This window comes from Cajanus cajan, chromosome 1, assembly GCF_000230855.2.
Source record: "Cajanus cajan strain Asha chromosome 1, NIPB_CcT2T_4, whole genome shotgun sequence".
Taxonomy (NCBI): domain Eukaryota; kingdom Viridiplantae; phylum Streptophyta; class Magnoliopsida; order Fabales; family Fabaceae; genus Cajanus; species Cajanus cajan.
The window spans coordinates 56,031,708-56,058,975 of record NC_138517.1 but is presented as its reverse complement, the minus strand read 5'-3'; the positions used below and the strand labels follow the sequence as shown (position 1 = coordinate 56,058,975).

General features: G+C 42.7%; 1 protein-coding gene across 1 annotated transcript; it reads left to right on the top strand.

Annotated features, from left to right (window-relative positions):
* The first annotated feature begins 13,689 nt into the window (after positions 1 to 13,689).
* LOC145953975 (F-actin-capping protein subunit alpha-like) lies at positions 13,690 to 25,433 on the top strand. Its single transcript, XM_083067706.1, has 3 exons — positions 13,690 to 13,920; positions 14,011 to 14,046; positions 24,759 to 25,433. The coding sequence occupies exons 1-3, from the start codon at positions 13,771 to 13,773 to the stop codon at positions 24,864 to 24,866; spliced, it is 294 nt and encodes a 97-aa protein (XP_082923832.1). The 5' UTR covers positions 13,690 to 13,770; the 3' UTR covers positions 24,867 to 25,433.
* The last annotated feature ends 1,835 nt before the right edge of the window (positions 25,434 to 27,268 follow it).

Here is a 27,268-nt window from a genome sequence, read left to right as displayed (position 1 = left end):
GAGCAACAAAAGGCAACTCCTATTTGATAAAAAAAAATAGAACAAAGATCAAAAGAAATTCAAAACAACATTAAAAAAAAAATGTGCTAAACCTAATTTGAAAAGGAAAAAGCCATTAAGGAGTTAGTTTTCTCTATGTGTTTCTTCTCGGTTGCTAGTTGATTTTGATTCCTCAAAAGAATTTTTCAATTCATCTATTTTGAGTGTTTTGGTTTTGTGCATCTACTCTAGAACTATTCCTAGGTCAATTCCTTCTAGTTCTAGTCAACTATTTCATTGGTGTCATATAAGCTTGTCACTACTTAATCTATTCTTGTCTTCTTTTCCTTCCATATTGTCTTTTGCTGTTTTAATCTTGTGCTAATCAAAGAGTGACCTAAGCTTGACCTAGCCTATCTTCTTGGAAGCTAGTTCTACAAGGGTCATCAAAAGAAGCCTAAGGAAAGGAGGAGGAAGGATAAAAGTGGCTTGCGGATTTTGAACCTTTAAACACAAACCATAAACACTTCTTGGCTGGAAATTTGGTGGAGGCTGGACTGGAAAACCGTGAAGCAGCTTGGAGTTTAATTTCAAATGTATTTGAATTTTAAAAAAAAAAATGTATAAGCATTAGTGACGGATTTTTAGTGACCGATTTTTACCTTACTAAATTTGAATTTTGTTGCAAAATTTGGTCACTAATCCATCACTAATTCTTTGTGGCTGTTTTTAATATTTCATTTCAGCCACTTGTTCTTTATTGTTAGTACTTTGTATTTGGCCTTTACAAGGAGTGTCTTGGGAGTGTCTTTGGTACACAACCATCTCTCCTTAAGTTTACAATTTTCGTTAGTACTTGGTGGGAGTGGTCCTTGATTGATCTTTGGTATCTCTCAAGCTCTCACCTTAGGACACGTTTAGGTAGTTTAATTTTTTGTTGCTTAATCCTTGTTTTATTTGCTTTCATACGTCTAGCTTATCTTAGTTCACAAAAACATCAAAAAAATCATTTTCATTGAAAAGAATTTGGTAGAGATTAACTACAAAGGGGATTAGTAATTTTTACTTGAAGAGGCTTGGTTTTTAAGTGGCTCCTAGTAGCTCACCTCCCTCCAAAGTTCAATTTGTATACATAATCCTCTAAGTACTTAGTCTTAACCTTGCATTAAAACAATTGATTTTCAAAAATCATTTCTCAAAAAGCTACTTTCTCCTATAATGGAAGAGTTTTCTACTCCTCAAAGTGATAGTAATTCAAGTGATTACAATGACTTGTCAAAAGTAACACATGAATTAAGATCACTTAAGCTTTGGAAGAAGCAAGAAGCCAAGCAAAAACTTAAAGAAAAACTTGAAAGAGAGGCTCAACTTGCTACTTTAGAGGAAGAGATTCGAATATTAAAGGAGAAAGAAGAAAAATTACACCACAAGCACCGAAGTAGACATAGCTCCCATCATAGTTCAACTCTAGGAGAGTCAATGAATGATAATAGTCTTGCTTTAGGAGATCATTATCAACCACCTCCTAGAAGAGTGCATAGGACCCCCAAGCCAAGGGAATCTAGGGTAGATCTCCCTTATTTTCATGGGAAAGATGATGTTGAGGGGTACCTAGATTGGGAAATGAAGGTGGAACAAATTTTCACTTGTCATCAAGTGAATGAAGAAAGAAAAGTCTCCTTAGCCACCCTAAGTTTTCAAGGTCACGCCATGTATTGGTGGACTTCTTTAGTGCGAGATAGGCGACTCCATAATGACCCTCCAATTCAATATTGGAATGAATTAAGGAGTGCCTTGAGGAGGAGACATATTCCCTCTTACTATACTAGGGAGCTTATCAATAAGCTCCAAAGACTCCATCAAAAAAATATGACTGTGGAAGAGTATAGACAAACGATGGAGTTATACTTAATGAGGGCTGGCATTAGGGAAGAAGAAAACATTACCATTGCTCGGTTTTTAAGTGGATTAACTTTTGAAATAAGAGATAAAGTGGAGCTTCTCCCTTATAGGGATTTAAATGATTTGGTTCAACTTTGCATCAAGGTTGAACAGCAAAATTTGAGAAAAGGATTTAAAAGCTCATACTCATCATCTTATTCTAAGGTTGACTACAAGAGGGAAGACAAGAAAAATGATTTTGAAAAGCAAAACACTTTTCCCTCCAAAAACCTAGACAAGGGCAAAGAAAAGGCAAAAGAGAAAAACACAAACACTTCACACACTAGCACTAAGACTAGTGACATAAAATGCTTTAAGTGTCTTGGGAGAGGCCATATTGCTTCTCAATGCCCTACTAAGAAGGTTATGATTTTAAGGGGCCAAGACATTTATAGTAGCCAAGATGAAGCTACTACTTCTTCATCTTCAAGTGAGGATGAAGAAGAAGCAAGTGAAGGAGAAACATGTGAGGTCACTTATCCTTATAATGGGGAACTTCTTATGATGAGAAGGGTCCTCAACAACCAACCTAGTGATACACAATCCCAAAGAGAGAACATCTTTCATACAAGATGTAACATTTCAAACAAGGCTTGTTCTCTCATAGTGGATAGTGGATCTTGGTGCAATTGTTGTAGCACTAGGATGGTTGAAAAGTTGGGTTTGACTACCACACCCCACCCAAAACCTTATCAACTTCATTGGCTTAATGATGATGGGGATATGGTGGTCAACCAACAAGTGGAAGTAGAGTTTTCTATAGGGAACTATCAAGATAAAGTTAAATGTGATGTAGTTCCTATGGAGGCTTGTCATATTTTATTAGGTAGGCCATGACAATTTGATAAACAAACTCATCATGATGGCCTAACTAATAAAATAACTTTCACACATAAGGGTAAAAAGTTTGTGCTTCATCCTTTATCACCTTCACAAGTGATAGAAGATCAAGTACAAATGAAGGCCAAACGTGAGCAAGAAAAAGGAAAACAAAAAAAAGTTGAAAAAAAAAAAAACTTTTAAAAATTGACGAAAAAGAGGATTCTAGAGAGATTAATGTTCCCTCTCTAGAGATAGTTCAAGAAGAGAGTTTTCAATCAAAACCTTTACACAAAACTTCTCTTTTTCTTGAATCATCATCTCATATCCTCATGTGTAGAGGAACATTAACTTGCACTGCCACATCTTCTTTGGAAACTACTCTACCTCTTGAGGTGAAAAATCTTTTAGATGAATTTGATGATATATTTCCCAAAGAAGGTCCAGTTGGACTTCCACCTTTTAGGGGAATAGAACATCAAATAGATCTTGTGCCTGGGGCTAGTCTTCCAAATAGACCAGCTTATAGGACTAATCCACAAGAAACCAAAGAGATAGAGAAGCAAGTACAAGAGTTGTTGGAGAAGGGCTGGATTCAAAAGAGTCTAAGTCCTTGTGTTGTACCTGTCATTTTGGTGCCAAAAAAAGATGGAAAATGGAGGATGTGTTGTGACTGTAGAGCCATCAACAACATCACCATAAAATATAGGCACCCAATTCCTAGGCTTGATGACATGCTTGATGAATTGCATGGGTCATCCATATTTTCCAAGGTAGATCTTAAGAGTGGATATCACCAAATTAGAATCAAAGAAGGTGATGAGTGGAAAACCGCTTTTAAGACTAAGTTTGGATTATATGAATGGTTAGTAATGCTTTTTGGGCTTACTAATGCACCTAGCACATTCATGAGGTTGATGAATCATGCCCTTAGGGATTGCATTGGTAAGTTTGTAGTTGTTTATTTTGATGATATTCTAATCTATAGCCAAAGTCTAAGTGATCATGTGGATCACCTAAGACAAGTATTTCTTGTTCTTAGAGACAATCACTTGTTTGCCAATGTAGACAAGTGCACTTTTTGTGTAGATAATGTTATTTTTTTGGGTTTTGTGGTGAGTAAAAATGGGGTTCATGTGGACCCCGAGAAAATCAAAGCCATCCAAGAATGGCCTATTCCTACTAATGTAAGTGAAGTTAGGAGCTTCCATGGATTGGCAAGCTTTTATAGGAGATTTGTTCCTAACTTCTCTACATTAGCTTCACCTCTCAATGAGTTGGTGAAGAAGGATGTGGTCTTTGAATGGAAGGAAAAACATAACTTAGCTTTCCAAGATCTAAAGCATAAGCTCACTCAAGCACCTGTTCTAGCTCTGCCTGATTTTTCTAAAACTTTTGAGCTAGAATGTGATGCTTCAGGACTTGGCATAGGAGCTGTGTTGTTACAAGGTGGCCACCCAATAGCTTATTTCAGTGAAAAACTTCATGGGGCTACCTTGAACTACCCTACCTATGACAAGGAGTTATATGCTTTAGTTCGTGCCCTTCAAACTTGGGAACATTATCTTGTGACCAAGGAATTTGTCATACATAGTGATCACGAATCACTTAAATATTTGAAGGGACAACATAAATTAAATAAAAGGCATGCAAAATGGGTTGAGTATTTAGAACAGTTCCCTTATGTCATCAAATACAAAAAGGGCTCTACTAATGTAGTCGCTGATGCTTTGTCAAGAAGACATGTTTTGTTGAATATCCTAGGTTCTCAAATACTAGGGTTTGATGACATCAAGGAGTTGTATGAGAAAGACCTTGATTTTGCTAACTTTTATTCTTTATGTATTCAAAAACCTTACCAAGGTTACTATATTTCTGAGGGGTTTCTTTTTAAAGAAAACAAACTTTGTATACCCCAAGGATCTATTAGAAAACTTTTGGTTAGGGAGAGCCATGAGGGTGGGCTCATGGGGCATTTTGGAATTGAGAAGACTCTTTCTCTTTTGAGAGAGAAATTCTTTTGGCCTCATATGAAAAGAGATGTCCAACGGTTTTGTAGTAGTTGCATTGCTTGTTTACAAGCAAAGTCTACTACTAAACCTCATGGGCTATACACACCCTTACCTATATCCTCTTCTCCTTGGGTAGACATTTCCATGGATTTTATCCTTGGTTTGCCACGAACCCAAAGAGGAAAGGATTCCATATTTGTGGTTGTGGACCGTTTTAGCAAAATGGCACACTTTATTCCATGCCACAAAGTGGATGATGCAAGTAACATTGCTAAGTTATTCTTTCAAGAGATTGTGAGACTCCATGGGTTACCCAAAACTATAGTCTCTGATAGAGATGTTAAGTTCTTAAGCCATTTTTGGAAAACTCTTTGGGCAAAGCTTGGAACTAAACTGCTATTTTCTACCACATGTCATCCCCAAACTGATGGGCAAACTGAGGTAGTAAATAGGTCTCTAGGGACTATGTTGAGGGCAATCCTCAAAGACAATAAGAAGTCATGGGATGACTATCTTCCTCATGTGGAGTTTGCCTACAATAGGGTGGTTCACAAGACCACTAACATGTCTCCATTTGAGATTGTTTATGGCTTTAATCCTCTTACTCCTTTGGATTTATTACCTCTTCCGGATGTTGCTTCCTTTATTCATAAAGAAGGCACATCTAGGGCTGAGTTTGTCAAGAAATTACATGAGAGGGTTAGAGATCATATTCAATCCCAAACAGAAAAATACCAAAAATACAATAATAAGGGTAGGAAGGAAGTTATCTTCAAGGAAGGTGACTGGGTTTGGCTACACCTTAGGAAGGATAGGTTTCCTTCCAAAAGAAAGTCAAAGCTTAGTCCTAGAGGAGATGGACCCTTCCAAATCCTTAGGAAAATCAATAACAATGCCTATGTTCTAGATCTCCCTTCTGAGTATGGTGTTAGTTCTAGTTTCAATGTTTCTGATCTCTCTTTGTTTACAGGACTAGCTACCCTAGAGGAGGATGCTCTGGATTTGAGGTCAAATCCTCTTCAAGAGGGAGGGGATGATGGAGGAGGCCCATGGGCTAAGGGCCCAACTACTAGAGCAATGGCAAGAAGGATACATGAAGAGTGGGCCCAAGCCCAAGGAAAGCCCACCACTTTATTTTGTTGGGCCTTGAATCAAGCCCAAGTAGATTAGGGCTAGTATAGGAGTAGGCCTTAGTGCCATGTATTTCTTTTGGGCCTTGTATTTCCAGCCTAGTAGCATAGGAGTTTCATTTGAAGGTCATTTGAATTTAGGTTAATTAGAGTTACATGTGGAATTACATTAGCATTTAATTAGTAGCACATTTGGTGTGCATTTCGGCCATGTGCAACACATGCACATGGTGTGATCCGAAATGCAACTCAAATGGCTTCCTAATTACATGCCAAATGTGTGCACATGGGAGGGTGACCGGTTGGCACCAAAATTTGAATTTTAGAATTCAAATTTTGGCGCCTAGAGTTAAGATAACCATACCATGGTTTTACTTAACTCTAGGTAAACCCAACTTAAACCCTTAACCTAATTTAGCCTATAAATTTCCTTATGACCGAGTTTTGTACACACTTTGGAGATTATTGAATGAGTATTCTTCTCAAAGAAATCTCTCATCCGAAGTCATCTTGCTTCTAGCCTCTACCCTCCTTGAGAGCTTCTCCTTGTAGAGCTAGAACACCTTACCTTCTTAGAACTTAGCTTGTATGCAAGCCTAGGTCACCTTGCTCCTTTGATGCGTCTCTAATCCTTGAAGAATCATCCAAGGAAGCCGAGAAGGAGTGAAGAATCCATGTGCATCCAAGTGGAAGCACATCAATAACAGTGTAAAATTACTAAATTACCCCTATTTATTATAAACGGCTATGAATAAGATATCTACATGATGAATAAATTAAACATGCGATGCAACAATCAGAAAGCAGTAAAAGGAAGGATTTTGAAGAAGAAACCTTTGAAGCGTGCTTTTATATATTCAAATGTTAGGAGGCTTTTTGGCGCTCCCTCCCAGTACACGCTCGCTCCTTCCCTAAAAATTAATCTTTACTATGGAAATCAAAAAGATTTCCCTTCGACTAAGTTCGAGACTCAAGCAAATGGCTCGTGACTCAAGAACTTCGTCGGATTGGCTCTCGGAGAGATTCCTAGGGCAGAACACTGCTCAAAAACCCCAGAATACTCAAGAAGAGAGTCCAAGAAGTGTGGAAAAGTGTAGAATGACGTCCAAATGACGTCCTATATATAGGAGTGAGGCGCAGTACGGCCTCTGACATCAATACGGCCCGTACTGAAGATTTGAACTACAGTACGGCCGTATTGAATTCAGTACGGCCGTACTGAAGTTTCAAAAACTTCAGTACGGCCGTATTGGTTTCAGTACGGCCGTACTGAAGTTCAAAAACTTCAGTATGGCCGTATTGGGTTCAGTACGACCATATTGTAGTTCAAATTGTTCAGTACGGCCGTACTGAACTTCCAGGAGGCCGTATTGAGCTTCAATTCTCCCACATCCTTATTTTAAGCTACTCTAAGACCTCTAAACCTACAGATAATCATCCTAGGGTCTTCCAGGGTCTTCCAGGAGTCCTTCCGGCTGACTTTCCTTTGGTCTTCGAGAGTCTTCGAGTCTTATTTCCGACCCAGACAATTTTAGGGGTCTACAGGCCTCAAGCATTCTAGCCATTTGTTCCTTGAGTTGTTCAAGCTCCTCATTAAGGACACGATTTCTTTCCTCTAGGCCTTCTATAACTTTTATCTTTTGAGCTCGTGTGAGTATGGAATGTTGAAAAGCCACCTTTAAGGGAAAAGATAGTTTCCTATCAAGTTTATTTAAATGGTAATGCATGAAGGGAGTTTCTATCAAAGACTTGATGGCTCATCCTTGTCGAGAGGTGAGTTATCGGTGTTCCTCTTCATAATATTTTATGATGTGACAGAGGTCACACTGATTTCTCGTCTTTGATACAAATCCCCTTGTGATCCTAAATATATGATATGCATGATCCCTTTTTTTTTCTTTTTTATTTTGTAGAAAAATGCATGATGCGCCCCCCCCCTTTTTAAAGGAAGGAATGTATGATTCTCACAAATCTTATTTTCACACTAGGTCTTCTCTCACATGATAAAGCATTTTTAATTTTTTGTGTTTTTCTTTACCTTAGGAGAATTATATAAAAAATAAATGAATGATTTGAATAGACAAAATGCAACAAACATATGCTCATACAATCCACAAACAGTCGCATATACATCCATGGTCTGTGGTCCTTGTTAAAAAAAGTGCATTGTATAGGGCGGTTCTAATTATCCTCACTTTGGTCTTAAGGCCCCCAAGGTGCTCCCATTATAGGGACCCAGTATCTCTGTCACCGTCACCTGGCAAACTCTAAGGTCTGTCGCAGTATTTCAGGCTAGAGTAACCGGTTATCACCTTCAGTGTCATTTCCGACAAGGCTCGTAGGCTCCAAGGCCAAACTTGGGCCGGTCGTACGTCAACCACTCCCTATGTTTAATACTCTCATGCCCCCGGGTGTAGGGGGACTGTTGTGTGCTATGGTTTGTGTGCAATTTGTTAATTCAAACATGTGCAAAATTAAAGCAAGCATACAGATAATAAAGCCAAACAAATAAAGCAAACAAAGTAAAGGGGAAAAAATATTTAAATTATTATTTTTATTTTATTAACTTCATCAATTAAATGGGCCTGACCCTCTTTAAACGTCCCCAGCGGAGTCGCCATCTGTCGCAACCCAAAATTTTTCGATCTCGCGACTAATGGTTTAGACATCCTTTTGAAAGTCTCATCAATTAAGGAATGCCCGGACACCAGTCTAATCCTTAATTAATGATTTTGAAAATAAGTTCATATTGGAGTCGCCACCAATGTTTTACTCAAAACATTGGAAAAAGAAAAGGTTTTTAAAGATCCAATAATGGCCTCGATAACCAGAATTGGGTTTGGGGGTCGGTTACGTGTAGGGAAGGTATTAAGCACCCCTACAGCGCCCTCAATCGGTACCCTATGATGAAGTTAACATTATAAGAATTAATAAATTAAATATTGAATCCCCTTTATTAATATTTATTTACATATTGAAAATTAAATTATACGACTAACCCTAAAATATCTAAATGATTGCGTTTGTTATAAATAAAAGATAACAATAAAGATGATAAATAAAAGATATAGAAGAAGATTATTTAAAATACCTCTTGAACGAGCTCTATTGATCTTTAAATATGGAGATTTAGGTGCTTTGTGGCAACCTTTCGCACTACAGTATACCTCACAGATCTCAAGAAATATAATAGGAGGGAGAGAGAATATAGAGATGCGACACAAATCTCAAGAAATATAATAGAAGGGAGAGAAATAGAGAATTTTCGTGCTCAAAGGAGTCTTATTCGAAATTTCTCTGGCCGCCCTGAGAACTGTGCACGAGATCTCTATTTATAGGCATCAGATGTGGGCCAGAACGGCCCGTTCCGGATCTGAACGTTACGTTTAAGGTTGCACCCCAGAACGGCCCGTTCTAATTTGGAACGGCCCGTTCCAGACCAAATATTTTAGCCCCTTTGAAAGGTTTGGAACGGCCCGTTCCAACCTAAAATTTTGGGACCTTTTAGGGGTCTTGGAACGGCCCGTTCCAGTTCGAGAACGGCCCGTTCTAGACTTAGGAACGGCCCGTTCTGATTTTGGAACGGCCCGTTCCGGGCCACTAAAAATAGTTGATTTGGCTTTTGGACCCTCTGATGTCCTATTTTGGTGTTCGTATGCCCCCCGGACGAAATTGAGTGTCTACAACAGGATCGAAAGATGACATGAAGAGCACCTCTGGTTATGCCTTCTCACTTGGATCAGGAATATTTTCTTGGGCATCAAAAAAGCAAGCAACAGTTGCACAATTAACCGCAGAGGCAGAATATGTTGCAGCAACTAAAGCGACAAGTCAAGCAATTTGGCTACGAAGAATACTTGCAGAAATGGGAGAACAACAAGATGGGCCTACTACAATCTACTACGATAATAAATCAGCAATAGCAATGACAAAAAATCCAGTACATCATAGTAGGACAAAACACATTGCAATTAAATACCACTTTATTAGAGAAGTAGAAACAACTAAAGAAATCAAGATGGTGTATTGTAAGATCGAAGAGCAAGTTGCTGACATATTCACAAAGGCACTACCGAGAGGTAGATTCGAGCAGTTTCACACTATGATAGGAGTTAGAGAAATTTGTATCAAGGAGGAGTGTTAAAATGTGATACAAACTTCTAGAATAAGCTAGATCATTTGAAAATACATAGATGTATGCTAGCTGTAGACCCCTAAAATTGTCCGGGTCGGAAATAAGACTCGAAGACTCTCGAAGATCAAAGGAAAGTCAGCCAAAGGGACTCTTAGAAGACCGTGGGATGACAATCTGTAGGTTTAGAGGTCTTAGAGTAGCAAAAAATAAGAAAGTGGAGGGAATGAAGCCCAATACGGCCTCCCAAAAGTTCAGTACGGCCGTATTGAACATTTTAAACTACAATACGGCCGCACTGAACTCAATACGGCCGTATTGAAGTTTCTGAACTTCAATACGGCTGCACTGAACTCAATACGGCTGCACTGAACTTCAATACGGCTGCACTGAACTCAATACGGCCGTATTGAGGTTTTTTGAACTTCAATACGGCCGTACTGAATTCAATACGGCCGTATTGTAGTTCAAAACTTCAATACGGACCGTATTGACCCCCAGAGGCCGTATTGCGCCTCATCCCTATAAATATGACGTCAATTGGACGTCATTCTACACTTTTACACTGAGTTTTAACCCTCTTCTTGAGTATTCTGGGTTTTTTTGAGCAGTGCTCTGCCTAGAAATCACTCGGAGAGTTGATCCGACAAAGTTCTCGAGTTCTGAGCTTTTTGCTTGAGTCTCAAACTGAGTCGAAGGGAAATCCTCCGGATTTCCATAGTTAAAATTTTCTAGGAGGGAGCGAGCGGGCTTGTAGAGCGAGGGAACGCCAAAAAGCTTCCCAGTTTTACTTGAATATAAAAGCACGCTTCAAAGGTTTCTTCTTAAGTCCTTCCTTTTACTGCTTTCTGTGTGTATATTTAACTGTCATCATGTAGATAGTTAAGTTATAATTGTTTAGAATAAATAGGGGTAATTTAGTAATTTCGCACTATTATTTTTAGAAATAATCTGTCATAGGGAACCCAAAAGGGGCGCTGTGGGGTGCTAACACCTTCCCCACGCGTAACCGACTCCCTTACCCGACTCTGGTTGTAATGGCCGAAGTCGATTTTTGAATCGATTGCCTTAAACTTCTTTTTCCAATGTTTTGAGTAAAACATTGGTGGCGACTCCATGAACCCTTCCTTTTTATGAAAACCGCTAATCCATAGAGGGTCCCGCTTGGGATTAACATGGATTGGTGAGCCTTTTAATAAAATTGCTCGTTTGACAAGGTCTCAGTTTGAGAATAAGTCATTCTAGCAATCCATATTTTTAAACAAATAAAAGAGTCCAACCATCCTTCGCGAATGCCGAAAGCCCGTTTCGGGCCGGTGGCGACACTAGTAACTAGTAGATGATACAAATTCTAGAATTGTGTAGACAATTACATATAGATAGAAAGCTCTAGAATATATATCTCTAGAATCTTCTACATAAAACATGAATGGTCATGTTGAGACCTATAAATAGGCCATGTATCCAACATTTGTATCCCAAGCAACTAGTAAGTCATTTCCACTACTCAAATCTATTCCAACTATTCCTCTAAGCTTGTTTTCCTCTCAACTAAGCCTATCATTATAAATTTGCCTCCCCATTCTTTCTACCAATCAAAGAAGTTTTTACTATTTGATAATTCAGGGGGCATAACTAGATAATTCTTGTTGAACTTGGTAGGAATCCGCTAATCCATCCAGACTTGTATCCAACAAAAAGCTACTCACCTTTGGGGCCATAAATTTAAGCTCCTTAGGTACATTCGGTAAAAAATCATCTTGTTCAGCCTTAATGGCTGTAAAATCTCACTTCTTATGAGCTTTTGAAAAGGTTGCATAACAAGAGAAGGCTACAGCATTTTCATCACGTTATTCACCAACCCTGTAAGGAGGCTGCTCTTGAATTTAATCCTGGTCGGTCTTGTTAGAAATAGCAACATGCGAATCGAATTCCATCTCAGGATCAGATCAAAGGTTCTGATTCTTATCCTTTGATATGTCTTCCAAGGGTGGCATGCCATCTAAAGAATAGCCAACAGAGACTAAAACAGTTTTTTTAGGTAAATCTGAATTATCCACATAAGCAGCAGAAACTTTAGTTGAGTCAGCGTCCACATAATCCAAAATTTGATCACTAGTTGGTGGAGCTATTTCAACTGAGTTACTGACAGGAGGAACTACACTAGAATTAGAGAGTGTTTTTGGTATTTCTTTCGCAACCGCATTACCTAAAGGCCTCACTACTACAAAAATATTGTTCAACATTGCCATATTTACATCGGTTCTAGTAGAACTGATGTAAATCATAAATACGGTGGTAAACTTATAAATAAATAGAAAATAGAAACATATTTACATCGATTTTACTTATGATTGATGTAGAAATGAAATTCGGGAGTATTTCTACATCGATTTTGCTTATGACCGATGTAGAAATGAGACCCTAATTTTCTCGCGCAGGATACACACTACCCTTGCACTCATCAGCAACGTAAACCCAGCCGCCTCCTCCCACTCCCAATCCCAATCCCAATCCCACCCAATCCCTTTCTCCCATCCACCAAACCCTAAACCTCATGCTCTCCTCTAGCCTCGCCCCCGACGCTGCCACCGTCGACATCACCGTTCGCGCCCTATGCTCCGCCTCCCGCCTCGACCACATCGTCCAATTGCTCAAGGAATTCGCCTCCAAGCACTGCCCCCCAGACACCTTCACCATCAACCACCTCCTCAAGCACCTCTGCAAGTCCCGCCCCCTCTCCTCCATCTATGCCTTCATCGACGAGATGTGCTACGACTTCGCCCTCAAGCCCGACCTCGTCACCTACACCATTCTCATTGACAACGTTTGCAACTCCAAGAACCTCCGAGAGGCGACGCGCCTCGTCGTCGTCCTCCACCGCGAGGGCTTCAAGCCCGATTGCTTCCTCTACAACACCATCATGAAAGGCTATTGCGCCCTCAGCAGGGGGAGGGAGGCCATCGAGGTTTACAACAAGATGAAAGAGCAAGGCGTGGAACCTGACCTCGTCACCTACAACACCTTGATCTTTGCCTTGTCCAAGTTCGAGAGGGTTTCCGAGGCCAAGAAGCTTCTACGCGTAGGCAGAGAAGGGCTTCTTCCCCGACGAGGTCACCTTCTATTCTTAGTATGGACGATGCTGTCTACGATCAAATTGAACAGGCAATGGCTGAGGCTACGAATGCTAGGAGGGATGCATATCAAGAAACTGTTAGGCGTGGGAAAGTTGAAAATGATGCCATTGATGCTATTCGCAGGGTAAATTTTCTTTTGTTGAGCTCTTCTTCATTGTGTAGATGATCATGTTTATAAAGTGGAAAAGTTAATTATAGTTGTTTGTACCTAATTTTTTTGTTTTTAAATTATTCCAAGTGGCGTAAATCATTTATCAGATCTAAAATGTATAATTGGGGTGTATGAGCTAACCTTAAAAAAGCTTAAATGATGCTAAAATCATTTAGAACTTGTTTGGATACTAGTAAGAAGTGCTTTTGAGAGTTTTTTTATTGGAAAAAAAGTTCGTTATTTTTAGTACAGAAGTTATCAAAATCCCTTATAATCTTGTATTCAAACAGGCTCCTAATGGATAAGCATCACGTTAGGTTGTGTTGTGGTGTGCTGAAATTGCAAGTCGATATAATCTCTAATTAGAATCTTTTTGAACCACCCAATTGACAGGCTAAAGCCGCTGAAAACTTGTATAAAGAAGAGCTGGAACTAAGGAAAGAACTAGAGGAAGAAGAAAAGAAAGCAAATGAAGAACTTGTATAATACTTATGTTTCCGTCAAAGCTTCTCTATTCATATGTTATCATTTGATTTTATTTCAAGCCCCCGAAGATTGTGCAGTTGCCATAACAAGTATTATTCGCCACCATGAAACAGAGTACCTTGCTTCTCTTGAGGTTCAGAACTTGTTTTCTTTTAGCTAGGGTCTTTCTTTCTTTATATTTTAATAATGTGCACATGATTTACTGATGACCATAACTTGACAGGCATCATATCTAAAACTTCCTGATTCTACTTTCAAGGTAACCATTGTTATTGTACCTGTCCGAAGGGTACACTAGTAATCTTCTCGTATCCTGAGGGCCGAACGAGCGCTCCGATTGAATATTCCGGCGAGGAGGAGGTACCTGCAAAAGGCACTCCGACGCTCAAGTCAGGACAAAGCACAAATATCGATAGCAATTAATGAACAGTGACCTTACCTCGTGACAAGAGCTATTTATACTAACATTTATGGGCCCGGATTCCCATGGGCCTTGGGACGTGATTACCGGATTAGGTAATACGCCTCTAATCGGCTTACTGGTGTGCTTAACTCTTAATCCTTGATTATCTCCTTATTAGTGGGAACCCGGGGTTATAGATTATCTGGTGGCCGAACGCCAATCGGCTTCCTGGTTCGGACATTCGGGTGCCGATTGGGTTTCGGCTACCACGTGGCCGAATGGCCGAACCAGATAGCCGATTGGCCGAGCCAGGTGGCCGAATGGCCTTGCTAGTACACTTGCCCCCTAGCCTTGCGGAAGGTATACCTTTGGCAAGGGTACAGAATTAGGGTTCGAAGGGTGATGTGGGAAATCGAAGGGTCGGATGGATATCCATCGTTGGATCGCGAAGATCTGGCGGTTACACCATTTCAAATATTTTGAATTTTCCCGCCCCTCTCCCTTGCTATATATAGTGATGTGTGGTAGGGCCTCTCACGCTTACTACTCGCAGCCGAACAGTGTCATCCGAGCAAGTTTACGGGCTAAACGACGTACGCCGAGTGACCATCTTGAATTTAGATTTTTGGTGAGTCTCATCACATGGCTATTTCCTCCGAAAGCTCTTCGGCTAGTGTGGCTTGGCCATCATCATCTGAGGGGTCGTCGTCTGAAGATTCGGGGCCGAATGCGGATAGGTCTGATGGAAATACAGGTGCGTCCGAAGAGGTTTCAACTAGTGGGAGTGCAGAGATGCCCTTTAAAACTAAGCGTATCTCGAATCGGCAAAGATATGGGCCGTCTGAGGTACTTGATTACGAATGGGTGAACGGGGAGGTTACTTCGTATTATTCACGCTACCGAGACACGGACATGATTACCAACTTGTTATCTTATACCAAATGCCTTCGATTTAGTGCCGAAGAAGACCCTTATCCGATTGGGATTCGTTCGTGCCGAAACGACGCATTTCTGAATCCCGACATGGTGTGCTTAAACAAAGAGGCCGAGAGCATGGCATCTTTCTATGTGTACGATTGTCTTCTTCGAGACTTGAAGGTGAAACTGCCGTTCGACACATTCACCATGGGGGTTTTGAGAGTCTTGAACGTGGCTCCAACATAGCTACATCCGAACAGCTGGGCCCAGCTGCAAGGGTTCAAACACTTGTGCATGTGCTTGGCGATTAAACCTTCTCCTTTACTTTTTCTTTCTTTTTATTCGTCTCGGCCATCAGATTTAGCCAAATGGGTTTCCCTTAGCCGTGTGGCGGATCGGCTGCTTTTGGATAGTTTTACCTCATCTTACAAGAATTTCAAAGCTGGATTTTTTCGGGTGACCATTCGGCCTAATGGGAGACGTTTCTTCTTCGGGGCCGATGGGAGGAGCCTGTTTCCCTTGTACTGGACGCGTGCCCCTCGGCCGTATGATGTGGTGCCGAATGAGCTGCTCACGGCCGAAGAGCAGCGGAATTTACAGTTTTTGCTTCGACTCCCTAGGCGCTTGCCGACTAGGTCGCTAATAAATGTGGTCGAATCCTCCCGATGGGAAGATGACTTGATAGGTGCGTGACTTTCCTGTTTCGGCCTTTAGGTAAAATCATATTGATGTTCACTTGTTTGTTTGTGCAGGAATCATGGTGACGAGTGGTGCCGATGAGTTCAACATCCGCGACCTTCTGGCCGATCGGATTCAGCAAGCTCGAGCCTCGGGGATCGTAGGCAGCTCGGCCGTTGCACACGTACCAGGTCCGAACCAAGACAATCGAGTGCCCCCTACTCCGGAACGGAAGCGGAAGAAGGTCAAGAAGGGGAAAGAGGTGGTTCAGGAAGGGCCGAAACGAAAGAACAATGAGGAGCGGCCTGAAAAAACAAAGAAAGCTAAACATGCTTCGTCTTCGCCGGGTGGGACGACCATATGCGTGCCCCCCATGATTATGTCTAGGAACTTTCTGAGTGAAGAAGTGACTGCTGAATCGCTGGTTCGGCCACATGCCGTTTCTGAACAAGGGCGCGAGTTCTTAGGCCAATATGATGCCGTAGCCAAATGGAAGTACTTTTGTGAGGTGCAGGCTCGGTCGTTAGCACTCGCACAACATCTCATGATGGAGCCCATTGGTGAGTTGGTGCAACTGAGGTGAAGGGTAGAGAATGCCGAAAGGGAAATGGCCGAGGCTGTGGCGACTGCCGAGGATGCTCAACAAAGGAATTGGCAACTCGCGGCCGAGCTAGATGTGCAACGGCGCAATAACGACACTCTTCGGCTAGATATGCAAAAGGCTGCGAACGAAGAGAAGCGCCGACTGGAGGAAGCCGAGGCGGAACTGAGCAGGGTGAAGGAACAGGCCAAGGAGCGGATTGTTGCCCAACATGAAGCTGGGTTTCGCCATGCTCTTCGGCAAGCATAACAGTTCGGCCGTTTCGAGGAGGGTTTTGAGTTTGACATGTCGAAAGACTTTTACCAAGGGTCGTTCATGTCATTTCAAGACATGCCCCCGGGGGCCGTTCCTGACAGTGATGTGCCGACAGAGGATCCTGAGGCCGAGGAGACGCAGGACGCTTCGGATGGTGAGACTGAAATCCACCAAGAGTCGCGACCGGAGCAGAATGCCGAGCCGGAGGAGCAAGTGGATGATGAGAACAATGCCGAGGAGTAGTCATGTAGGGGACTTGTTCTTCCTTTTTTGTATGAAAGGCCGATAGAGCCTAGTAGTCGTTGGAATTTAATTTTTTACTTTGCTTGTAGCCGTGTTCGATAGCGTTTAACGCTTATTAATGAAAACACTTCGAATTTATAACTTCATTTCGGCTTTACTTGCTTTCGCTTTTACTTGCTTTCGACTTTATTTGCTTTCAGGATGAGCAATGCCAAGTGCATTCACCGAAATATTTTGTCGAGTGGGCTTACTCGGATTGCTCGATTTTCTGAGCAATACCGAGTGAGATCGTTCAGATACTAACTTTTTTGAGCAATGCCGAGTGAAATCACTCGGATTGCTTTCCTTTTTGAGCAATGCCGAGTGAGTTCACTCGGATTGCTTGGCTTTTTGAGCAATGCCGAGTGGGTTCACTCGGATTGCTTGGTTTTTGGAGCAATGCCGAGTGGGTTCACTCGGATTACTTGACTTTTTGAGCAATGCCGAGTGGGTTCACTCGGATTGCTTGGCTTTTTGAGCAATGCCGAGTGGGTTCACACGGATTACTTGGCTTTTTGAGCAAGGCCGAGTGGGTTCACTCGGATTGCTTGGCTTTTTGAGCAATGCCGAGTGGGTTCACTCGGATTGCTTGACTTTTTGAGCAATGCCGAGTGGGTTCACTCAGATTACTTGCCTTTTTTGAGCAATGCCGAGTGGGTTCACTCAGATTACTTGGCTTTTTGAGCAATGCCGAGTGGGTTCACTCGGATTACTGTGCTTGTGTTGTCATTTCGAAGGCACGTCCTTGGCCGAATGGGTTATTCGGGAGGGAAGCCTTTTTGCGTGATCCCGAAGGCACGTCCTTAGCCGAATGGGTTATTCGGGAGGGACGCCTTTTTGTGTGATTCCGAAGGCACGTCCTTAGCCGAATGGGTATTCGGGAGGGAAGCCTTTTTGCGTGATTCCGAAGGCACGTCCTTAGCCGAATGGGTATTCGGGAGGGAAGCCTTTTTGCGTGATTCTGAAGGCACGTCCTTAGCCGAATGGGTATTCGGGAGGGGAGCCTTTTTGCGTGATTCCGAAGGCACGTCCTTAGCCAAATGGGTATTCGGGAGGGAAGCCTTTTTGCGTGATTCCGAAGGCACGTCCTTAGCCGAATGGGTTATTCGGGAGGTAAGCCTTTTTGCGTGATTCCGAAGGCACGTCCTTAGCCGAATGGGTTATTCGGGAGGGAAGCCTTTTTGCGTGATTCCGAAGGCACGTCCTTAGCCGAATGGGTTATTCGGGAGGGAAGCCTTTTTGCGTGATTCCGAAGGCACGTCCTTAGCCGAATGGGTTATTCGGGAGGGAAGCCTTTCTGTACGATTAATTTGAAACAACCAATTTGACATACAGTGATAATAATCGTGTTTCATTAATGAGTGCCTCGTTAAAAACCTTGTCGGCCAAAACCCCTTTTCACTTTTTTGTAAGGGGAGAAAAGACCGATCAAGGAAAAGAGTGCACTATTGCATATACATTGATGGCTTATTGCCTTTACCAAAAAAAAAAAAAAAAAAAAAAATTAGCTAAAATATGTCTTTAGGTGAGTCGAGTTCCATGTGCGAGGAACAAGCTTGCTTGAGAGTTCTTCTAGCTTGTATGCTCCGTTTTGGAGGTTGTGTCAGATTCTAAATGGGCCATCCCAATTAGCCGCCAGCTTGCCTTCCCGAGGGTTGCGCCTTGCCTGCCCTTGTACTCTCCACACGAGGTCTCCTTCACGAAACTCCCTCCTGACAAGTGTTGAGTTGAATCTCCTAGCCATTCGCTGCTTGCACGCCTCGGCCATAATCCAAGCTTGAGTTCGAATTTCGTCCACCATGTCTATTTCGGCTCGGAGGGATGCCTCATTGGTCTGTTCATTGAAGTGTTGTCGGCGAAACGATGGCTCCCCGACTTCAACGGGAATCATGGCATCGGTGCCATACGTTAACCGAAAAGGAGTTTCTTTTGTGGTTGATTGAGGTGTGCACCGATAGGCCCATAGGACCTCTAACAACTCTTCGGCCCAAGCTCCTTTGGCATCCCCCAATCTCTTCTTCAACTCCGTAAGGATCACCTTATTGGCCGCTTCGGCTTGACCATTTGCTTGTGGGTGCTCAACTGATGTGAAGCGGTGTTTAATGCCGAGGTCTTGGATGAATCGGTTCAGCTTCTGATCGGTGAATTGGAGACCATTATCGGTTATAAGGGCGTAAGGGATGCCGAAACGAGTGATAATGTTTTTCCACAAAAACTTCTGAACGTTGGCTGTTGTGATATTGGCCAATGGTTCGGCCTCGACCCATTTCGTGAAGTAGTCAATAGCGACCAACAAAAATTTGCACTGACCCTTGGCCAGCGGGAATGGTCCTAGGATATCCAGTCCCCACATTGCAAACGGCCAAGGCGAGTTGATGGTGTGCAGTTCTTCGGCCGAAGCGTGAATAAGATTGCCATGTTTTTGACATGAAAGACATCGCTTGACGAATTGCATGCAATCACTCTTTAGAGTTGGCCAGTAAAAGCCTGCTCTAAGTATCTTCATAGCCAACGTCCTGCCTCCCGAGTGAGATCAACATATGCCCTCGTGAACTTCTCTCATAACGTAGTCTGCTTGTGCGGACTCTAAGCATTTCAAGAGGGGTACCGAGAACCCTCTGCGATACAACTGTCCTCCTACGACCGAATACCTGGCTGCTTGTGTTCGAAGTTTTTTGGCGGTCGAAGGGTCAGATGGCTCTCTACCATGTACCAGGTATTCCATTATTTCGGTGATCCAAGTTCGGGCCGGCTCTGTGGTTGCCAAGCATTCCACCAGTGCTATGCTTGGAGTGGCGAGATCGAGGTGGAGGGTAGTTCTCAACTGCCCAGCTTTTCGGCTGCTGCTGGCCAGCCGAGCTAGCTGATCGGCTCTCTCATTGTGCTCCCTCGGCGTATGCTTTACCAGCACCTCGTCGAAGGTGTCCCGTATCTGCCGAAACAAGTGGTAATATTTCAGCAGGTTTGGGTCCTTCACCTGAAAATTGTCATTTACCTGTTCCGATACCACCTTCGAATCTGTCCAGCACAACAGTCTCCGAGCGCCAATTTCCTGTGCAAGCCTTAATCCTGCCAGCAATGCCTCATACTCGGCCTGATTGTTAGAGGCTTTGAACGCAAACCGTAAGGACTGCTCAAGCACTAGTCCCGTTGGTGCTTGCAAGATTATTCCCGCCCCACTGCCTTGGCTGTTTGACGAACCATCGACATGTATCGTCCACAAGTCATTAACGAAATGGCCTTGTGGCTGCAACTCATTGACGAAATCTGCAAGGTTTTGCGACTTTATCGGTCCCCGAGGCTCAAATGATAAGTCAAACTCCGAGAGCTCTATGGACCATGCCATCATTCGCCCTGCTAATTCAGGTTTGCGCAAAACCCTGGCGATAGGGCAATCGGTTCGAACTGTGATGCGGTGGCTCTGGAAATACTGTCGAAGGCGTCGTGCCGTGTGTACCAACCCAAGGGCTACCTTCTCAAGAAGTTGATACCTAGTTTCGGAGTCTTGGAGCATCCTGCTGATGAAATACACAGGCTGTTGTACTTCCTTTTCTTGTACTAAAACGGCGCTGATCGCTTCGTCCGATACACACAAATATATGACCAAGCTTGCCTGGGGATCGGGCTTTGAGAGGATTGGGGGAGAGCCGAGGCGCTGTTTTAACGTTTGAAACGCCGTTTCACAATCGGGTGACCATTCGAACTTCTTCACCTTTTTTAAGAGCCTAATGATAGGCTTTGCCGTTTCAGCAAGGCAGGGCAAGAATCTTGACAAGGACGTGAGCCGCCCAGCTAACCGTTGGACTTCTTTCAAACTCTGGGGGCTCCTCATGCCGACAACTGCTTGGCATTTGTCCAGATTGGCTTCTATGCCCCTGGCGGATAACATGAATCCGAGAAATTTTCCTCCAGAGACGCCGAATACACACTTTTCTGGGTTCAATCGCATATTGTGCTTCCGAAGTTGTTGGAATATTTCTGCAAGGTCAAGGAGGTGCCGATCAAGGTCTTCGGATTTGACGACCATGTCATCCACATATACTTCCATATTTTTGCCAATCTGGTTCCGAAACACCTTGTTCATTAGCCTTTGATATGTGGCTCCTGCGTTTTTCAACCCGAAAGGCATCACCCGATAGCAATAATTGGCCGAGTCGGTGATGAAAGCTATTTTTTCCTCGTCGGCTGGGTGCATGCGTATTTGATTGTATCCGGAATACGCGTCCAGAAAGGTGAGGAATTTATGCCCTGATGCTCCATCAACTAATCGGTCAACATTCGGCAATGGATAAGCGTCTTTTGGGCATGCTTTGTTGAGATTAGTGTAGTCGGTACACATTCTCCACTTGCCGTTTGGCTTTCTTACCATGACCACGTTTGCTAGCCATGTTGTATAATGCACTTCCCGAATGAATCTGGCTTCAATCAGCTTGGCTACTTCGGTTTCAACTGCTACCTTCCTATCGGTCCCCATCTTTCGCTTTCGTTGAGCTATAGGTCGCGCATTAGCACAAACGGAGAGCCTGTGACACATGAAACGCGGGTCAATGCCGGGCATATCTGATGGCACCCACGCGAAGAGATCCTGGTTCCGAATGATTACTTCACCTAGGGTCGGACGGTCCCTTTCGGCAGTACTGGCGCCGATGTAAGTCACCTGAGATGGTGATGGGCCTACTTGCAAAGGTATCTTGGTCTCGATTGGCTTCTCTTCGTTGATCCTAGGATCCAGATCCCAGGTTCGGGTTTCATCGGATGCCGCAAGGTTTTCAGCCGAAGGGTTGATTGCATGAACCCTTTTGGATTCCATTTGTTTCTCTTCCATGGGGATTATCCGCAAACTGGCAAAGTAGCACTCCCGAGCTGCCTTCTGGTCTGCATGAATAGTCAGAACATTCCCCTTTACGGATGGAAACTTCATTGCTAAGTGTGGCGTCGAGACGACAGCTCCCAACGCGTTCAATGATGGCCGACCGAGCAAAATGTTGTATGACATGCTAGCATGCACTACTATGTACTTCACCTGGATGTCCCTGTATTCCTGTTCATCAAAACAAAAGCGGGTAAAGAGCTTAATGTATCCCTTAGTGCTTACTCTTTCTCCGGAGAAACCAACTAGGGGATCATCATATGGCACAAGTTCCTTCTCTGAAATGCCCAATTGCTTGAAGGTGTTCCAATATAGAATGTCTGCCGAACTACCTTGATCGACCAATGTCTTCTTGACTATGCAGTTACGGATCTCGACACTAATCACCATTGGGTCATCTTGAACAGGATCGATGCCCTGAAAGTCGGCGTCAGTAAATGTAATTGCTGGTAGCCTCCGAGCTGGTCGTTTGTGAACCATATTGATCGACCGAACGACGCGTAAATGTCTCTTTTGTGCTGATGAGGTCGTGCCTCCTCCCGCGAATCCACCCGCGATTGTGTTGATGACTCGCCTATGTGACTCTGTAGGGCCTTCTTTTCTTTCTCGTGACCGGCTGCGTTCACGTCGGGGTCTCTCGGCATACTCCTGCCTATGCCGATTGCTGTGTCGGGATTGAAATGAGTGGTGCGGCCTAGATGACTCTGGCCGATTTACAAAATTACGAAGCTGTCCCTGCTTAATCAGGTCCTCTATTTTGTCCTTCAGAGCTGCGCATTCTTCTGTAGAGTGTCCTCGGTTGCGGTGATACCTGCATAACTTGGTGGTATCAGCCCTGGAGGGGTGGATGCCCTTTTTGGAACGGCCAACACTTCAGAAGCGAAGGCTTGTTCAAGTATCGCTGCCCGACTTGCATTCAAGGGCGTGTACTGCGAGTATTTTGGTCCTCGCGCGGGTCGCTCCCGAAGTGTTATTTCTTTGTTGCGACCCCGATATGGTGGTTCTCCGGGCTTTTCGGTTTTATTCATGGTTTCGGCTCGGGCTTGATTCCGAAACTCAGCTAACTCCTCCATTTGCATATACTTATCTGCCCTCCTACGTAGGTCACTCATATCCAAAGGAGGTTTTTTGCAAAGGCTATTGACAAATGGCCCTGGCTTTAAAGCTGTTGTCAAGTGATGGAGAGCTACAGCCGGGTTAAGATCTCGGATTTCCAAGGCTGCCTTGTTGAACCGATCCATGAAAGCACGAAGCGTCTCCTTCTTGTCTTGCCGAAGGCTAACCAGTGACAGCGAGGTCAAGCTATGGGGACGGCTTGTCGCGAACTGAATGGTAAACTGCGACGACAAGGTGTCGAACGAATCGATTGAATTGGGAGGTAGTCGGGTGAACCAACTTAAGGCCCTACCCTTGAGAGACGTTGGGAAGATTCGGCACAAGGCTGTGTCGTCGGTTGTGCTCAAGGTTACCTGCGTAAGAAAAACATCAATATGTTCGTCAGGGTCAGTTGTGCCATCATATTTATCAATGGGTAGGGACTTCCAGTTATCAAGCAAAGGCCTTTGCATGATGGAAGATGTGAAAGGGTGTCGATGAGAGCCGATGGGGGTGACACCAGTGGGTCGACCATCCGTATGTAAGGTGGAAGGGGACTTCGCGGGTGCCGTGGTTGAGCCGTGTGGAACCGAAGTGCGGGCTTCATGAGATTGATAAGATCCTTGTGTTTGAGTAGTAGTGGGATGAGTAGGCTTCCACGAAGAATCTTGATTTTTCAACACCTCATTCTCGGCTCTTAAGGCCGAGAGCTCTCTAGCATCTTTCTCCTGCTGCTGCTTCATGGCGGCCATTTCCTGCTTAAGTAAACGGACCGTTTCAGATAGATCGGTTTCATCCACAACCTCCACGTGATCCTCCTCTTCAGTGTGATGGTCTTCTGTATTGGTTCGCCTTGTCTTCGGCATCATTCAAATCGGTAAGCTCTGCAACTGTCTTGATTCGTCTTCAAGTTACTCGTTTCGGCCCCACGGTGGGCGCCAAAATGTACCTGTCCGAAGGGTACACTAGTAATCTTCTCGTATCCTGAGGGCCGAACGAGCGCTCCGATTGAATATTCCGGCGAGGGGAGGTACCTGCAAAAGGCACTCCGACGCTCAAGTCAGGACAAAGCACAAATATCGATAGCAATTAATGAACAGTGACCTTACCTCGTGACAAGAGCTATTTATACTGACATTTATGGGCCCGGATTCCCATGGGCCTTGGGACGTGATTACCGGATTAGGTAATACGCCTCTAATCGGCTTACTGGTGTGCTTAACTCTTAATCCTTGATTATCTCCTTATTAGTGGGAACCCGGGATTATAGATTATCTGGTGGCCGAACGCCAATCGGCTTCCTGGTTCGGACATTCGAGTGCCGATTGGGTTTCGGCTACCACGTGGCCGAATGGCCGAACCAGATAGCCGATTGGCCGAGCCAGGTGGCCGAATGGCCTTGCTAGTACAGTTATATTATCCAGGAATCCCCCACCCCCTAAGATTTAGATGTGGCATTTCTGCGTGATCTATGGTTATTGATGAATCCCATTAAAGTAATCTCATGTACCTAATCTTCTCTCGTTAAGCATCCTTGTCATGGCTTAGATCAAACACCTGTAGGATGTTTTTCTTTGATCCTTCTACTGACTGGATCAATTCATTTTATTGCTCTGTTATGTGAAATCTATGATCGAGTATGAATTGATAGCGCTTGCAACAATGTGATTATTGAAGTTATGTCCAAAATGTTCAATTTATATCATTGAAGTGATGTCTAATTTGTATAATTTGAGTTTAATTTGAATGAAGCCTGACTGTACACGGGTAGGTAATAAAAGGGGCTAGCTATTCTCATGCTTTTCTTAGGTATATCTATAGCATAATATGTTGAATTTGAAGCCAAATTATTACAATTATTATTTGCAGGATCTTCGGAGAAAGCTTCCTGTCACCTACACCTTATTTCCATGGCATAATACGTTGCAATTCAGCTTGACAAGAGACATCTCAAAAGAACTTGGCATTGGAAAGTAAATACACACTTGTTTTCTATAAGTGGTCATGCTGACAAGGTTGAAACCATAAGGTATCTTGTTTGACCCTTGTATATCACTCCCATGATTTATCTATATCCGTAGTCTCATAGTTTTCTTGCTCTTGCAGTGAAACTTTTGTCAGTAAAGGATTGAACTATAGTGGGAAAGATTTCATTTACTTAGGTTATTATTTTCTTAGTTATCATTTCAGGTTGTAGATAAAAGGACTTTTAAATTTTTTTGGAATAGTCTTTATTCTAGCACAGACTGTTTTTAGCAATAGGTTGAAATTTTTTCTTTGGTTAGATTGCCGTACATAGTTACTTTTTTGGTAGGGGATTTTAGATGGGTCTTCGAGCGAGTCAAGCACATCTATACATTAGTTCAAAATGCATATACAAGCTTTATTTGATAAGTTTTTTCGCTTCTCAAAAATATATTATTTATACCATACTTATAAGTTAACTTTTTAAAAAAATATAATTTTTAGAAATTTAAAATAATTTTAAATGGTTAGACTTAATTGATCCAACCCAATCTATAACTTGTTCATGAACGGGTTGTTTAATTTGGGTTTGAAAAAAATTAAACAAACCCAACTTAACATAACCCATAGTATTTTGATGTGGTTTGGTAACCAGTTTTGCCAAATTGACCGGTGAGCATCTCTAATTTTGTGCCTATAAACTGGTATAAATAAATGCTAAATGTGATATATTGATTTTCAACACCAATAAATATGTAGGCAATGTTTTTTACATTTTCTATTTATCAATCTAAGGTGGCCTAATTCACTTTTTCTTTTTCAGGTATTACAGGTTGCCCACTGCAAGCATATATTTTTATGGGTCCAATTTACTACCAGAAATTAAAACATATGGTTAGTGAAGTCCTTCCAAAAAAATTGTCTCCTGTTTCATTTGAGTAATATTCATTTGAGTAATAAAAGAGGCACTAGCATTTATGTGGTTTTCTATCTTTATTAAGACCAACCATAAATACTAATATATGTATTAGAATCAAATCAATTTAGGAATTGTGGTTGCACCCTCCAAATGCGAGGACTCATACCTCAAAAAACTAGTGTTAGTCATTCAGCAAGTTTCCAATATTTTTATAACTGTAGAGATTGATTTGTTACATTTTTTCATGTATGAAGGATAAAATTAAAAAAAAAAAGTTATAGGGACCATATCTATAATTTAACCTATAGAATTGCAAGGGGAAAGTAATATTTTTTTTATACCCTTTGTAACTTGCCTGTGTATAAGTTCACAAATAAAAGTTGTGGTGTTAATCAAGTGCTTGATAAGATGCATGCTCGTGGTAGTGGTCCTCGTGTCATGCTAACTAGACAACCTACAAAAGGGAAAGCTAGAAATGGAGGTATTCAGTTTTATTTCTTGTTAAATTTTATAATTTATTCACTAGTAGAAAATAAGTATATTACGTCACCCCTTTTACGTCGGAAATACGAAAATCCGACGTAAAAAAAATGCGGTGGCATTTTTGTAATTTTTGCGAACTTTTTTACGTCGCACCTGGTAAGGTCCGACGTAAAAAGTCCAATCTACGTCGCACCTGGGAAGGTCTGACGTAAAAAGTCCAATTTACGTCGCACCCTACCAGGTCCGACGTAAAAAAGACGCAAATTTGAATAAGAGAGCGCGAGGCACACCGCGCGCATTCACTTTTCATCACTTTTCATTTTTTTCTCTGTAAACCCTCTCCCTCTTCGTTGTGTAAATCCCTCCGCCTCCTACTCCTTCGGTCCTTCCTTCCTTATAATTTTTCTATCATTCAGTCTCCGTTCATACGACAAAAACAAGCAGTTTGCGTTCATACGACTAAATGTGTATTTTCCTTCCTTATAATTTTTCGAGGTACCATCTTCAAGTTTGTGTTTTTCTGTTTCTGGGCTTTTCTATGAGGTTCTATGACGTAAATGATGTTTTTTTCATCTGTTTGTTTCAAGTTTTTGAAGCTGGAGATGGAGAAGGAAGTGACCAAGTCTACCTGAGAACGCGCTCCTGGGTCTCTCAAGCAGAACGGCCCGTTCTGCTTGCAGAACGGCCCGTACTCCATGGAGAACGGGCCGTTGTTCAACAGAACGGGCCGTTCTCCAAGAAGTACGGCCCGTTCTGCTTGGAGAACGGCCCGTTCTCCAAGCAGAACGGGCCGTTCTGCTGCACTTGTTTTCTTTTTTTTTTTAAATTTTTTATGACTTTTTACGTCGGACCTTCACATGTCCGACGTAAATTTGCGTCGGTTTTCGCGCCCCGACGTAAATTTACGTCTCCCGCTTCTACGTCGGACATTTTTCTGACGTAAAAACCCCTAAACTAACTCACGTAAAATGTGTATTATGTACTAGTGATTACATGTTAGTGAAAATTGTCA